Source organism: Marmota monax, unplaced genomic scaffold (genome assembly GCF_021218885.2).
Source record: "Marmota monax isolate L192 unplaced genomic scaffold, Marmota_monax_Labrador192_F-V1.1 WCK01_AAM20220418_F8-fsc00006, whole genome shotgun sequence".
Classification (NCBI taxonomy): domain Eukaryota; kingdom Metazoa; phylum Chordata; class Mammalia; order Rodentia; family Sciuridae; genus Marmota; species Marmota monax.
Genome location: NW_026693712.1, coordinates 10,114,520 through 10,129,979, shown reverse-complemented (window position 1 = coordinate 10,129,979; position 15,460 = coordinate 10,114,520). Strand labels below are relative to the sequence as shown.

The 15,460-nt window shown below is 45.4% G+C and overlaps 1 protein-coding gene across 6 annotated transcripts in view; it reads left to right on the top strand.

Moving 5' to 3' along the window:
* The window catches only part of Ablim3 (actin binding LIM protein family member 3), a 109,907-nt gene that overhangs the window by 65,392 nt on the left and 29,055 nt on the right, over positions 1–15,460 (top strand). For all 6 annotated transcript variants that reach the window (XR_009228290.1, XM_058584230.1, XM_058584229.1 and 3 more), the window contains 2 exons: positions 394–487; positions 5,756–5,843. Coding sequence is in view for 5 of the 6 variants with exons in the window: in XM_058584230.1 (XP_058440213.1) it covers positions 394–487; positions 5,756–5,843 (182 nt within the window). In the remaining variant the exon portion in view is untranslated. The remainder of the gene's footprint in view (positions 1–393; positions 488–5,755; positions 5,844–15,460) is intronic.

Here is a 15,460-nt window from a genome sequence, read left to right as displayed (position 1 = left end):
TCACATACCAATATTACCTATTCTAAATAAAACAACCCTTAGATGTTTTAAATAATTTTCAGAGTCTTTTGAGGGCTAAGGGAAGAGAATGGGTCTGGAGAACTCCTGGGGAGGGGAAGAAAGAGGGTGGAAAAGGGCCACCCTAGGCCAGCATCCAGAGCAAGAGCTGCCATCCGTGCTGGGGAGCTTACCAGATGCAATGCCTGGGCCCTCTACCCCAAGGATTCTCTGATTCCATGGTTCCAGGGGGATCTGAGGAATCTGCATTTTAAATGATCTCAAAGCACTTCCAACCCCAGCCCAGACACCTTAGGCTGCAGTTCCTGGCACTGCCAGAGGACACCCCCAGGGATCCCCCTAACCTCCTCATCCTGTGTCAATTTCTTCTTGCAGGGATGGCGTTCCATACTGCGAGTCTGACTACCACTCCCAGTTTGGCATTAAATGTGAGACCTGTGACCGATACATCAGCGGCAGGGTCTTGGAGGTGAGTGGGCCCTTGTAACCATGAAGATACGTGAGCAATATGGTCTGTGGCTCCAAAATGCCATCACCAAGGAAAGAGAAAGTCACCCCAGACCCCCTCTTTCATAGCCTAAACCTCCCCAGCTTTGCTTGCTACGTGACCTTAAACAGATAACCTTGCCAAGATCTCCGAACACCCCCAGAATGATAAAGTTGACACAATTATTCCTGGTTCAAAAATTGCTGTGCTGGAAAAATCAGTTGCTTCTTTGGCTTCCGACCCAGACATATTTCTGGGGAGTAACAATTAGGATTTTCCTCTCAGCCCTGCCTAAAGATGGAAGCTTTTTTAAAAAAAAATTTTAAGTCTTTGGTAATGTGCTGATTTAAGAACCAGCATGTCTAGCAGCTTGCTCCCTAAGCCCTTCTTTGGCTGGTCCATCACCATGGCAACAGTTCTCCCAGCCTCTGATGCACATTTCACTCTGCCAGTGACAGACAACCTGCAGCACCTTGCTGAGCCCTTGCCTGAGCCCCCATCCACTGGCCTTCCTGGGCCTCCTTTATATACTATGTGACCTGGAAGCTGTCTTCTCTATTCACCTTGAGAAATTAGAAGCAGAAAAGAGTTGGGTACAAAGGAAAAAATAATAGCATAAAAGAAGGAACCATTAAGATCTAATATTGACTCTACTGCTAACAACTCATATTCAGATACTGCTTACATACTCAGATTGTGGCATTAAATGAGAGACTTGTGACCTCTACATCCGCAGCAGAGTCTTGTTAGATGGGAGACCTGTGATGTTTTTCGTCTGACAATGGCTGGGCTATGGCAGACTGGGTTAGCTACTGTGAGCAGAAATACTAGTTTTGCCAGATCTGGCCAGCTGATGGTGGTTACCATGTGTGCTGAGCTGAGAAGGACTCTGTGCCACATGTTGGCTCAGCAGGAGATGGTGTGGCAATCAGAAAGAGCTCTCCAAGGAGATGCACGGAAGAGAAGCTCGAGGGTGGGAAGGCGGCACATGAGCTAGAGGAAGAATGAGTTTGACCCCTGCAGAGAACAGAGAAAGAGGCCAACATGGCTGAAATCACAAATAGAAGGTAAGGGAAGATTGAATATATCATAGAGGGCAAATCTCACAAGACTTTGTAGACCAACTTTAGGAGTTTGGGTTTTATACTAAGTGCAGTGAAAAGTCATTGGAAAGTTTTTCAACCAAGGAGCAACATAACATTATATTTTTTAAAAGTATAATGTGGAGAATTGACTATAGGGAATCCAAGGAAATAAGATGAACAAATGCACTGAGTGGTTAAAGAATTAAGCATTTCCAAGGGTAGTAAGGAGTGCAAAGCACAGGATGCTGCTGGGCCTGGGATACAGGACCGAGGAGTTTGTGTGTGATTCAAACAATGGGGAATTGTGGAAAGATTGGGTAGGAGTGGCCTGGCTGAAGCCACACCTCCAAGAAGATAACATGATGATGTTCACTGGCTAAATTTGAAGGAAGGAAACTGAAAGAGGAGACCAACAAGGAGGCCACCGTATGACCAGGGCAACCATCTTTGTCTCCAACATCAATAGCAGTAGAATTCCAACAGTTCTGCAGTGATGGGGTAACTTGAAGATGTGGGGACTCAAAGAGAAGCCAAGAGTTGTACCAAAATATCAAGCCTGGATGATAGGAAGTCTGTTGTCTCCATCTGCCGAACTGGGGATGACAGAGAGACAAGTTGGTCTGGGCAGAAACGTGCCAAGGTCCCCTTGGGACAGGCTGTGATTGCAATCCAGGGAGGATGCGAGAAGACAGTCCAAAATATGGATCAGAGCTCAAAAACAAAGCTCGGCCTGCAGAGGCCAATTGCAAAACAATAAAATTTAAATAATAGCACCAAGGGAGTTGTCAGTGATCTCTAGAGCAGGAGGTGGGAGTGGGGGGCGGGGGGGGGGGCTGGAACCGGCTTTGGAGAGTAGCTGGCCTACGAAGATGGAGGAGTTACCAGAGAAAGAAGAGTGATAGTCAAGGATGCGGGAAGGGAACAGTGAAAGGCCAGAACTTCAAAAAATATGGTGATGTCAATCAGAGTGTGGCCAAACTCTGTAGAGCTGTTAAGGGACATGGGGGCTGGTAAAACATTGTTGGGTGTGGAGAGAGGTGCCCTTGAGGAAGAATTGCTGGGTGCACCTGTGTGACCATGAGGAAGAGGCATCTAGGATGTAGTGGGGTCAGTGGAATGGGGCATCACAAAAGCTGGCTTTTCTTTTGAGAAGGAAAGACTTCCGATTATACACAGGACTGTGGGGGTAAGCTGTTCCAGCATTTCCCAGCTGCTTTAACATTTTATTGATGGTGCCTGTCCTTTCCCCAAGCATCACTGTTGTTTAGCATGGTGGTGATCTCTCCCTCCCAGGCAACTGCAACTGAGTTTTGATTGATTCCACTTTTACAAGGCTCCATTAGCATCTTGGGCTTATTGATTTTTTTTTTTTTTTTTTTTTTTTTAGCTGGAAGAGACTTAGACTTGTTCAACCTCCTCACTTTACAGATGAGAAAAGTGAGACCCAAGACTTGAGGTTGCCTTTCCAGGGTCACAGGAAGCATTTCTAGTAGGGACAGGGGTAAAAATCTAGGACTTCAGGCTCCTGTTCCCACACTGATGCTCACAGCTCTAAGCTACTCAGGGAGTTTGGGGGTAGCATGATGTCAAGCCAAAAAACATGGTTGCAGTGAAACAGACTTGGATTCAGATTGTGTCACTTCTAGCCATGAAACCTTAAGAAAGTTACTTGCCCTGAATCATAGTCTTTGCCTGTCAATAGAGACTACTACTGTCATTTTATTCCTAATGGATATGTTAGGACTTGTCTGGTTACAAGTATGGAAACTATATTCAAATGGCTCAGGCTGAAAAGGAAATGAAGCCAGGAGTAACTCTTGCTGGCTTCAGGCACAGCTGGATCTAGTGCCTAAAGGAAAATTACTTGAAGTCTCTGGCTATCTCGGCTCCTCTTCCTTCTACATTGACTTTGTTCTCAGGAAGGCTCTTCTTTGGGATGAGAATGTTGGGCACTATTCCCTGCAGGCCTACATCCTATCAGCCAGCATTCCTCAAGGAAAGCAATCCTCTCTCCTAATAGCTTAGCAAACATCCTGGGACTGACCCTGACTGGACAATTTCAGGCCCATTGCTGAGTCAGTCATTGTGCCCATAGAATTAGAATATGCTTATTGGTGGGGTCAGCACTACTTCACCAGATGGGCTGGTGTGGGAGATAGGTAGTCCCACCAAAGAAAGTCTTGGTGCTGTTTCTGGTGCTGTTGACCCAGCAGGGCCCAGCTTATTACCGATGCACCTCAGGCACTTAATAAATTGCTTCTCCCCTTCTAATCTCAGCCCTTCCCATTCACTCCTCAGGCCATCCCATAATCCCTTCCTCAGTGACAGCTCAGTAAGACTGCTGAATGGCAGTCCCCATCCTTCCTTCCCTGTCCATGTCCTCACCATTGAGAACCAGAACCTGGGCTCGTTGCTGCATTCCTCACCTTGGTCGCCATTCTCGGTCCTTCCCAACAGGGCCCCCCTTTTTGGGTACCAACTCTCTGCCATTTTTCTTCACCATTTCCTTGATTTCGGTTGTTAACAGGCACAGTGGTCTTATCTCACTGACTTGGGTGCAGGCTGCTCTAACAGCCTCCCTTCCCTTGACTCGTTTTCTACACCCCCTGTGGCCAGGATTGCTGAGATGGGCACAGAACCTGTTTCAGCTGGGGCGGAGTGGTGGGGTGTGACATTTAGAAAGATGTTACGCTTCCCTTTTGCCAAAGCACTGTTGTCATCCTGGGAAAAAGGTCTATAATTGAAATGATAAAAAGACACAGAGTAGGAAGAGGCTACTAATTAAACCTATTATCTTTGTCATGATACCAGAGAATCAGTCCCACAACTTCCCAGCTTGGGAAAACAGCAGGCTCCTGCTAAAGTTTGAATGTAGTTTGGTTGGATGATGACAAGGACATTTTCTCATTCGTGGGAGCCACATGAACAAACAAGAATGAAAAAAGGATGTTGGAAATTTTTTTTAATTTTGTAAAAAAAACTTCCCGTTTTACATTCTTGCTAGGTTTTTAGAATAAATTGAGTATCTCCAGAATAGGTAAGCCCATCCCAACAGCCCCACTCCCCAAAAAATGGTTGACAATAGGGCTTATTATGCAATTATAATTTTTGAGTTAGAAGGAACACATTAGCATCAGTTTGAGTGGTGAATTGGAAAGGAGACCTTACAACCCATATCCAACAAATATCCATCTGTTTTCCCCAGTTATTACCGATCCAAAAAAAAAAAAAAAACCCTCTCTCCTGACATGCAAAATATTCCTTCCAAACAAGCCCCACTCCCCAAGTTAGTCCCTGCCCCCACACACACCATATAAAAATTGGGAGTTACCACCAAAGGGCCCTTACACATCAAGTCCTCCCAGCTGGGATGTTAGTGTCAGATGTATTGGTATGGACTGCAATATTGAGCTGGTGGCTGCTCCCACAGTCTGTTCCCGACACTACTGGCTTCCATTGAGACCTTGAGGCACAACCTTCTTGGATGATATTTCTTACCTAATATTTAGAATGGTCCTTAAGAGGCCTTACTGACATACAAGAAAACTTATAAACATACCGGAAAACCTGTATCACTTGCCACATTCAGATAACTCCAAATTGAATATAGTGCTAGCTAGATTCTATTGCTTATAGAGGCTGCAAGCCTCACACCTGTTCTTATTCTTAAAAGAAGAGCTGAGTATGTTTTAGATAAACATTAAATATGTACTGGCACCACACTGGTACTTTGTCTTTGATAAAAATCAGAAGAATTGATAGAAGATTTAAAAGGAGATTATTTCTTTGTTGTAGTTGAATATCATCATATCTTAAGTTCATGAGTCACTTAAAGCCATTTCCAGTACCAGTAGTAGTAAAGGCCCCATGTGTGGGGAGATGCTGAGATGTCCTCAAAACGAGACTGTTTCCTCCTGGAAATGAGGAGGTGGAACCAGTGGCCTCTGAAGGGCCCTTTCCCCTACAGGTTTCCATGAAAGTCCCTTGAGTCTCCATCAGGGATCCATGGAGGGAGTCACCAGCTTCCTAGGTGGACTCTCATATGGTTCTGGGTTCCCCTGGGTGGTCCTCCCAACCAACCGTGGGGCATATGGAGACACCAACAGCTGCCCTCTGGACAGTAGCCCCAACTCTAACATCCTATTTCACCTCTTTATTTCCACAGGCTGGAGGGAAGCATTACCACCCCACCTGTGCCAGATGTGTGCGCTGCCACCAGATGTTCACAGAAGGGGAAGAGATGTACCTCACAGGTAAGCAAGTCGAACCCTCTGTAGGGCATTCCAATCTGCTCATGACTGAAAAGGAGATGCAGTTGCCTTCCACTTTGATGTTATCTTAGCTGTTGGCTTGTCCTCAAAATTGCAATTAATTCGCCTCTCTCTGGGTGGATGGGAAAAGTTGCCGGTGTGGCTAATATGAAGTGACATGTAATCTGCCTTCCATCCTCGTGCACCTCCACCCGCTGCTCAGCTGGCCTGCTTCCCTGGCAGTGCTCTGAGAAGATCCTCTGGTTCTGCCTGGGGGTGGGAGGCTGTGTTGCACAGGGGCACGGGGTCAGAGGACCTCAGAGAGATGTCTCAGTGGCAGAGAGTCTGCAGCATCACAGCCTTTACCCTCCCCCATCTCATCCCAGTCCTTCTCCCCACATCTCAGAGATCGCACCAGGCTGCTGCTTAAACCTTCTAAGGCTCTCAAAGGTCATGAAGAGAAATGGAGGACATTAACATCCCCCAAAACAAACCAGGGCTGCTTCCCCACAGCAACCTCCCAGGGTCCGGCCTCTTGCCTAAGGATTCCTGCAACGGTCACCCAGTTGGTCTCTAGATTCTTCTCAGTCCTCCATCCTCAGCCCAGTCCATTATCCTGGGGCATCACAATACTCTTGGCTTTGCCCCACTGAGAGGTCTTCCAAGTCCCTCCCTGCCCACCAGTTTACATACAGACTCTTCAGCCTTGCATGCTAGATCCTCTCACCAAGGTCCCAAAATAGCCTTGAACATACTCAGCACTTAGGCTGCCAAAGCCAATCTTCATTCCACTTATTCATCCCTTCAACAACTATTTCTTGAGCCCCTACCATGCACAGGCTGTGCCAGGGTCTGTTGAGATCCCCCACAGCCCTACAGTCCAGTGAGGAGATGGGCAGTTAGTTGAAATCCCAGGAGTAAAGGTCAACAGGAGTGAACTTACTAAGAACTTACTGTGTAAGAGCTGTTGGTCTTCTCCCTGAGATCCCTTGCTCCTGGCTTTAGCCCCTCAGCCCTGACATTGGCCCACCTTCCCTCACTGCACAGCTGCTAGCTGCTAGCTGCTAGCTGAATCACTGTGATCAACCCTGCCTAGGTGTTTGAATAGCCATCTTGGAGAGGAGGGAGAGTCCCTCCTTCAGATTTCCCCAGAAGGTAGCCTTAAACCAGAGGGACATGTGTTCCTAATAAACTTGTCCTGGTCATTGCTACCCTCAGCCATGAGTTCCCTCAAGCTGTAACGAGGCCCTTGTGCCTACAGTAGAGTTTCTCAGCCTCAACACTGTTGACATTTGGGGCTGGGTAATTCTTTGGTGTGGAGACTGTCCTGTGCTCTATAAAGTATATAGTAGCATCCTTGATTTCTACCTACTAGATGCCACTAATGTGCCCCTTCCCATTGTGACAACCCAAAATGTCTTCAATATGGCCAGATGCCCTCAGGGAGGCACAATCATCCTCAATTGAGAACCCCTGGCCTGGAGCTCCTCAACAGAACCTGTGCCATCTCCTAGGAGTGCTAAAGCAGGGATTCCTGTGCTGAATTGGATGAGGGCACCATTTTTAAGATTTTGTGACTCTGTAATTACTTTTATATACTCTCATATACTCTCATACAGCTTTGGTGGGGGGTATGGAAGGATCCCAGGGGCCACTCTAAATTGTAAATTGACTGCCCTCATTGTATGGATAGGGAAATAGGCCCAGAGAGAGGAAGAGATGGGTGAGAACTACAATGTGCAGGAGCAAAGCAGGACATGGCCTTGGGAGTCCCCTTCCAGGGTTCTCGCTACCTCTCCTCCTGGGACCCAGGCCCTGCTGCTACTCAAATCCCTCCTTGTTCCCATGAGCACCACTCCCTCAGTGCCTGGGTCCCCAACTGATTCTTGGTGCTGGACTCTGTATTACAAGTCCCTGCAAACAGCATGATGTCTTTGTGGGCACCATGGGGATCTGGTTATACTGCTTGCAAAATTTGTGCCTTTGGATAAGTCTCTTAACTCTCTGAACCTTGTTTACATGATCTGTAAAATAAACCAGTTATAGTCCCCGTAAGTACAGGTATAGTAAGTTCTTGACACATGGGAAGCTCCTCATTCGTTTAACAAATGTCTGCTGAACCTACTGTGTGCCCAGTGCTGTTCTAACAGCTAGAGATGCAGCAGGGAGCAAGTCAGACAGCCCCTGGCTCATGGTGCTCCCAGCTAATGGATTAGTGTCTTTGCTGATCCAACTTCACACAGATGCTGAGAGGGTTAATGAACAGATCTATGATCGTGAGCAAGAAAACACCAGCAAACCTAAGGAAGAAATGCCTCCAGGAGGCAGGAGCTATTCTTGGTAGGGGAGAAGGGCCTGTCACCCTCTCATTAAATATCCCCATCCCTACCCTCCTGGCTTCTGGAGAGTGGGAGTAATTGCAGGGCATTCAAGGACCTGCCTCAGGGGGTGCTGAGTGATCTGGAATGAGGGGGTTTGGGTCATGCAGTGGTAGAGTCACGCTGACGCCAGCTGTGGGTGTCTTGTGGGGGTGGCAACCACCAGGTGTTTCTGCTACCACCAGAAGCTAGCCTTGGACACCCTAACCAGGTAGGGGCACCAGGGCTCACAATGACCTCCTTCAGAAATGGCAAGAAGGGGGGCCAGGCATGGTGGTGCACACTTGTAATCCCAGGGGCTCAGAGGGCTGAGGCAGGAGGATCACAAGTTCAAAGCCAGCCTCAGCTTTATCAAGGTCCTAAGCAACTCAGAGAGACCCTGCCTCTAAATAAATAAAATATTTTTAAAAAGAGCTGGGGATGTGGCTCACCAAGGGTCCTTGGGTTTAATTCCTAGTACCAAAAAAAAAAGAAAGAAAAGAAGAAAAAAGGGGGAAAAATGGCAATTAAAAAAAAAAAAGCCCTCCTCCCAGGGAGCACAGAAGTGGAAAGAGCCAGCTGAGAGCCATGACTTTCATTAATAGACTGTGACTTTGAGAAGTGACTTCCTTCTCTGGGTCTCTTCCTTCACCTGTCCAATGTAGATAATATCACAGTCTCTGGTTGATCCATTCCACCTGAGGCCACACCGTGTGGCACAGTTTCAACTGTGGGTCTGGTGCTTGGAGCTGAGCACAGTGGGCATGCCTGCTGCCCTGAGCTTACGGTCTGGAAGGAGAGATTGGCACAATCAAATGAAAGTGAAAGGTCAGGGACAATGGAAATGTGCCATCCATCTAGTCTGGGAGGCCAGGAAAAGGCTCCCCTAAAGAAGGACCATTTCACACCAAAATCTTGAAAATGAGTAGGAAGTAAGAGTGTGGAGAATGGGGGAGGTTGGAGGGAGGGAGAACAGCTGACAAAGAACCCCAGGGGAGGAAACAGGTACATAGTGGAGGAAACTGAGGCAGGTCTGAACACCTGGTGCATGGAGAGCAAGCACACACCACAGGCTCTAGTGAACATTAGCAGAAAGGATTGATGGGAAGGTGCTGAGGACCCCATAAAGCCATTCAGAACAGGGAGGAGGAAGAGAGAGAAAGAGGCTGAGACAATTCCAGAGAGAGTGTGTTCAGATGCCTACGTCAGTCAGTTCCGTAGCTGGACAGTCTGGTCCTGGCAAATCGTCCTCAGGAGATTCTTTGGTCAGTTTGTTTGCGTTTTAATTGCGGTGTGATGGCTTTCTGATAGGCTCTAATTGGGAGAAGTCTGACGTCTATCTGGAGGAGAACTTCCAGGGCCCCAAAAGACAAAAGCAAGTTTTCTTTTATTTGTTTTTTAAGTTCAGTTGCGCGTTAGTCTTTTAACTGTTTTTGTAAAGATGCCAGATTTCTAATCTGTTTGTTATCCAAACCCTTCATTTGGGCTTCATCAAGAAATTAGGTCACTGATTTTTGTGCGGCAAAATAATAGCTAAAATGTTGCAGGTTCAGGGCAAAAACTCACACTGAAACCACAAAGATTGCAGTTGCTGGACCAGTGGGGGATTTTTTTTTTTAACTCCAAATATGGTTCCTGAGATACATTTTGCTCTTGTTCTAAATGTGCCTGTGCCCAGGGGAAAAAAAGGGAAGGATTCTCTTTCTCCTCTTCTGTGTATAGGAAATATCAGCTCCATCTCCCACCCCATCCCAAGGACCTGCAACAGTAACACTAAAGAAACCGGGTTCCACTTCACATTTTATAACAGTTCTCTGTTATCATTTGTATTTTCAACTAAAACCACAAGGCAGGAAATCATTTATGAAATCCTGGGACAAATTCTGCTCTACTAATGAAAGTATTGTAACACATTGTAGGTCCTACCAATAATAAGCATGATAAAATAATAGTAATAATAAAATGTCATCAGCTGATATTGATTAAGCATTGACTATGTGCCAAGTCCTGTACTAGGATTTTTAAATATAATAACCCTCTTTTATCATCACAACAACCTTGTGAGCTTAAAAAAATCATTAATATATTAATACCCTTATTGTGGAGAAGAAAAACAAAAACTTACAGAGGTTACATTGCTGACCAAGTTTAGCTCGCCTGAGTTACTGGGGTTTCTTTAAAGCAGTTTTCTTGTCTAGTACTGAATTCTTAAGCTGTGGTCCATAGTGGGCCTTCTGAATTCTGAGTCTCCTGAAATGGTGTGCCAAATTCTGCATGTAGGTGTGAGACTAGTGGGAAGTTTCTAAGAAGAAAATCTGTAACTTTCATGATTTTCAGAGGGGTTTGTGGCCCAAAATAAAGTGAAGCCTTAGCTCTGTGTTAATGCAAATCCAGAATGGAGCCTTGAAGCTCACTTTGACAATTACACCAAAGCCTTCCTTTATATAGCTGAGTCTATTTCAGACTACATTTTTTTTACTTCAGATAATACAAGGTCCTGGTATCAGGAGGGGTGTCCCAGCACAGTTGGAGATGCCACTGATATTTATTTAGCAAAGGCCTCCTTTTCCTCTGACAGGCAACTCAGAATAGGAGCACTGAGCCATAGATGTCCCAGGGAAGTGCCTCCTGCTGTCACAGGTTGTGGCATGCCAGCCCTCAGTCATGCTCTTTGCCTGTCATCAAACCACATTCAAAGGCACTATTGTAGTATTGGTTGCTATCACTTCATACTTTAGCATTATTACTTTAAATTGGATCTCTCTACTGACAGCTTAGGTTGTAGGAGTTATGCTTAAAAACTTTAAACCTTATGTTTCCCCAATCCTGCTATATAATTTTAGATTCTTCAAACATATTCTGTTCCTGTACTAAATTGATATTTCCTAAAGTCTGACTTACTAAGCATATTTCATTTTAAATAGAGTATATTTTAATTTTTGATAAGCTGCCATTTTTTTCAGATTTTTTAAGGGTTACCAAACATCTTGAATCATATAGAAAATATCACAGTGTAGTAGTCTTAGGTTTGTATTCTTGAAGTCTGTTTCCAGCTTGCTTCTCTCAGGTCACCACAAACTCAAGGTGATATAGCAGTTTTCTCACCAGTTACATGTCACATCTACTTTACCAGCCAATTTGTCCACGTTGGTCAGAATTAGGTCCAGAGCAGCAGTTTCCCTGGTTGCTTCCTCTATTTTCTGAGAAACACTATTGCCTGTGGGGCAAGTCAAGAACTTGTCAGATACTCAGGTTTTAGCCTGATGAGATGTTTTATTAGTCTGGACTTTGTAAGTGGCAGAATCCCAACTCAAACCAGGTTAGGTCAAAGGGAATTAATTGATGGCACCCAGAACTGAGGAGCATCTAGGGGAGCTGGGTTGAGGGGCCCAGGAGTGTCATCAGGCAATTCTTCTCCCTGCTTCTTTTTGTGTTTGGCCCATGATCTCCTGCCCCAGACTGGGGGGAACCATGTGGTGGAAGGAGGCCAGGGTCAGACCCCAACCCCCAGCCACTCAAATAGGTAGCACTCGTCACTGGGCTCAGAGAGAAGTCCCAGAGATGACAACGACCTGCTTTGGGCCACACATCCTTGTCCAGGCCAGGTAGACAAGCAGGCAACCCATTCCAGCTCCCTAAATCCCAGTTGCCCCATCTATAAAAGAAGGATGAGACTAGACCCTGCCACTCAAGTCTGTCATGAGAATCAGCTGAGCTACTGCAGGGTATGGGCTTAGTACAGAGCCTGGCACTGCCAGCTCTGCCAGTCTAAGCTCCTGATAAACACCCAGAGATGGCCAGGCCCCAGAACACAGGACATTCATCAGTGCTGGCTCCTGTCATTATTAAGGATGTTCAAGTAAGACTCAGCATATGTTCTCAGCAAAGGTTAGCATTATAATTTTTTACTTAATTACTACTGCTATAAAATTGGTATGTAGCATGAGGCCAGGAACAGGCACTCTGTAAATGTTAGTTATAATAATACCAATAAGAATAATAAGAATACTTAGTGCTTGGCATAAACTGAGCACCTGGTACATTTTAATCCCTGTCCCAGTGGTTCCTATCAGCAGTCATTACTTCCCCTGAATTACTAGGCACCTTGTCACTGCTGCTCTCCTCGCTCCCTCCTGCCTGATACCCTCCACAGGAACCAGCTTCATAGTACTACGCACTTTTCTCCCTGCCTCCTTATTAAGCTTCAAGCCCCCTTCATCATGGCAACTCCAGGCAAATGGGTCTTGCCCACTTCTCCCGAGGTGCCCTCCTCCCTGGGCACAAGCCCAACCTCCAGGAGGGCATGCTGGCAACCAAGCCAGGCTTCTGCCCAGCAACTTCACCTGCACAGTCAGCCTGTCATTCACTGCATCCCCTACCTCACCCAGTCCCTGATGGGAACAAATGCTCCCCACCCCAGCCTCTCAGTGACTCCTGTCCCCTGCCCCAAGTAGCCCCTGGCACAGATTATAACACAAATACCAACTAGAGGCAGATATTGTTCTGAATGTTATACACAAATTATTTGGTTGATCCTTAAAACAAACCTATGAGGCAGATCGTGTCATCACCCCCACTGTATAGACAGGGAAACCAAGGCACAGAGTGGTAATTGAGTTGCTTTAGACATGCAGCTACTAATGCAGTAAGTGATGTAACCAAGGCGCAAACCTCATAAGAACATTACATTAAATAATGAACACAGTGCCTGAGGCATGGAGAAGATTGCTAATGCCAAGATGATGGTAATGATGACATAGTCTCATGGCACATTGAACCGAAGAGCCTGCTTGTCTCCCTCCTGCTGAGTCTGCACCCTGAGTGACGGAGGAAAAACAGGGTACCCTGGGGTCTGCAGCAGCCCTTCGTCTGCTGGGGGACATGGACAGGGATTTTCTTTTTCACTGAGATAACATTCACATAACATAAAATTAACCATTTAAAGTGTATAATTCTATGATATGTCAAGAAATTTGTAATGTTTTGAACAACCCACAATAAAAAATTTAAAAAAATAATAATAAAAAAAATAATAAAGTGTATAATTCAGTAGTTATTAGTGCATCTGTGTGACCATCCCTCTATCTAGTTCCAAAACATTTTCATCATCACAAAATAAACCTGGGACCCATTAAGCAGTTGCTCTCCATTCCTGGCTCCCCCTAGCTTCTGGCAGCCATCAATCTGCTTTGGGTCTCTAGATGTACCTATTTAGGGTATTTTACATAGAGAGAATCATACTGTATGTGATCTAACTGTATTTAACTTCTTCCCTGAGCATAAAGTTTTCTAGGTTCATTTATGTCGTAGCATGCATCAATATGTCATATCCTTTATGACTGAATAATATTCTATGGTAATGGATATATACCACATCTGAACTGAATGGGGATTTTAAAGGACAAACTCCAATTTTTGTCCCAATGGTAGTGCTGCTGTCACAAAGGTGGAAACCTAAGAGATCTCCTCCTGCTGTGGTCAAGAGAAATCTGAAGAAGAAACCCACTGCAGGAGAATTCCCTGGCTATAATCAGAGGCCCAAAACTCAAGTGTCCACATAGATGAGTGAAAAGGGTGGGGACACAGGGCGGGTCCCCGGGGAAGATCACGGCAACCTGCAGTGTCTAAAAACATTCAGATTCAAAAATGTTTAAAATCATCACTGTGCTGACCAAACAGAACCTTCAGGCTGGCCACTCTCAGTCACCATTGTACTTGTAATCCCCTGGGGATCCTAAAAGATGATGGCACCAGGTCCAGCTTTGGCATTTGAAACAAAGGCTTTGACAAACTAAATTTCAAGGTTCAGCAAAGATGTAGTAGGTTCCCCACCATTGAATCAAGCCCTGATGTCACAGGCGTGGGGTACGCTATGACCAGTCAGATGCACCCCTTTGGCCCTTTTTGGGTGAAGAGTGGCCCAACAGCCAGGTGAGGGGCCCTTCAGGAGACGGAGGTCTCTGTCTCTGAGTCAGCTGACAGAGAAATAGCCAGCACATCACTTCTGTGACCTTCCAGTTGGTTTCACCTGCAGAGCCTGGAGTTATGAATGACAGTCTCAGAGGAAAAAACAGCACATATTGTGGAACCCGGAGTCCAACAAGCAAACAATGTTGCATTCTTACAGGATGTTGGAATTCTACCTTGTATAATTTGTTTCTTTATCCCAAAGAAACCAATCTGGAATGTGGTCTGGTATTGAGCCCTCTGGTTTTTGTATTTAGAGTCATCAGATCATTTGGGGAACTGTTGAAGTACTGATTCCCAGGCTCCTCCTCCAGGAAGTTGGTGTCAGTGGCGCCTAGGGCCTGGGAATCTGCATTTTTTCCACGTTATAAGACAGGTAGTTCATAATGCATACCTTAAAACTCAACCTGGAATCATACCTGTCAAATCAGAGTCTAAATTGTTCTACTTGTTCAAATCTTTGGGCTCAGCTTTAAGAATCCATATGGCCTAGGATAGAATCTTCTATTTCTTTTGTTTGTTCATTCATTCAATGGGTATTTATTGAGAATTTTCCATCTTTGCAGTTAAGATGGAAGTAAATACCTCTTGTAGAATTTGCGTTCTCATTGTGATTATTGGATAGAAGCAAATAATTATTTTCTTTATACAGAGAAGACTGTTAAGGTGGAAACAGAATTTTCGAGGATTGGGATGGTTGGTCAGAAGCTCTCAGCGTAACTGCTAAGCGATGAGTCTCCTCCACAATATCGCTGCCGAGTACTTAAACACTTCTAGGCCCAGGAAGCTCACTGTCAGATAAAAGAGACTGTTCAATTCTCAGATGTTAATTTCCCTTCCCTGGAACTTCTGCTCCTTAGTTCTTGTTCTACTTTATAAGATTTGCAAAGCAAATGAAAGCCTCTTCCCACAGAGAGCCATTAAAATATTCAAAGACACACTTTGCCATTCTGTTCAGTCTTCTCAGGGTGAAGACCCTGCTTTAGGACCTAATTTTGGGTGTCCTCCCTAATCTGTCCACCCATCCTCCTTTGGGTGACTCCTCACCTTGTATCTTTTTAAAAATACAAAGGTAGGACACGTCAGTCATCCATATGTTTCTTTTTTAAACATGCACCGACTAGGCACAGAAAGAAGTGAATAACCACCTTCTTCCCTCTGGATGTTGTTATCTTTGTTACTGCCAAGAGGTTGAGTTATTGGCCAAGGGCATAGACTCAGCAGATGATAATTTCATAGTCATCTTCATGGGGGAAAAAAACATTTTTTTCCTTCAGATATCTCAGTTTATAGCTA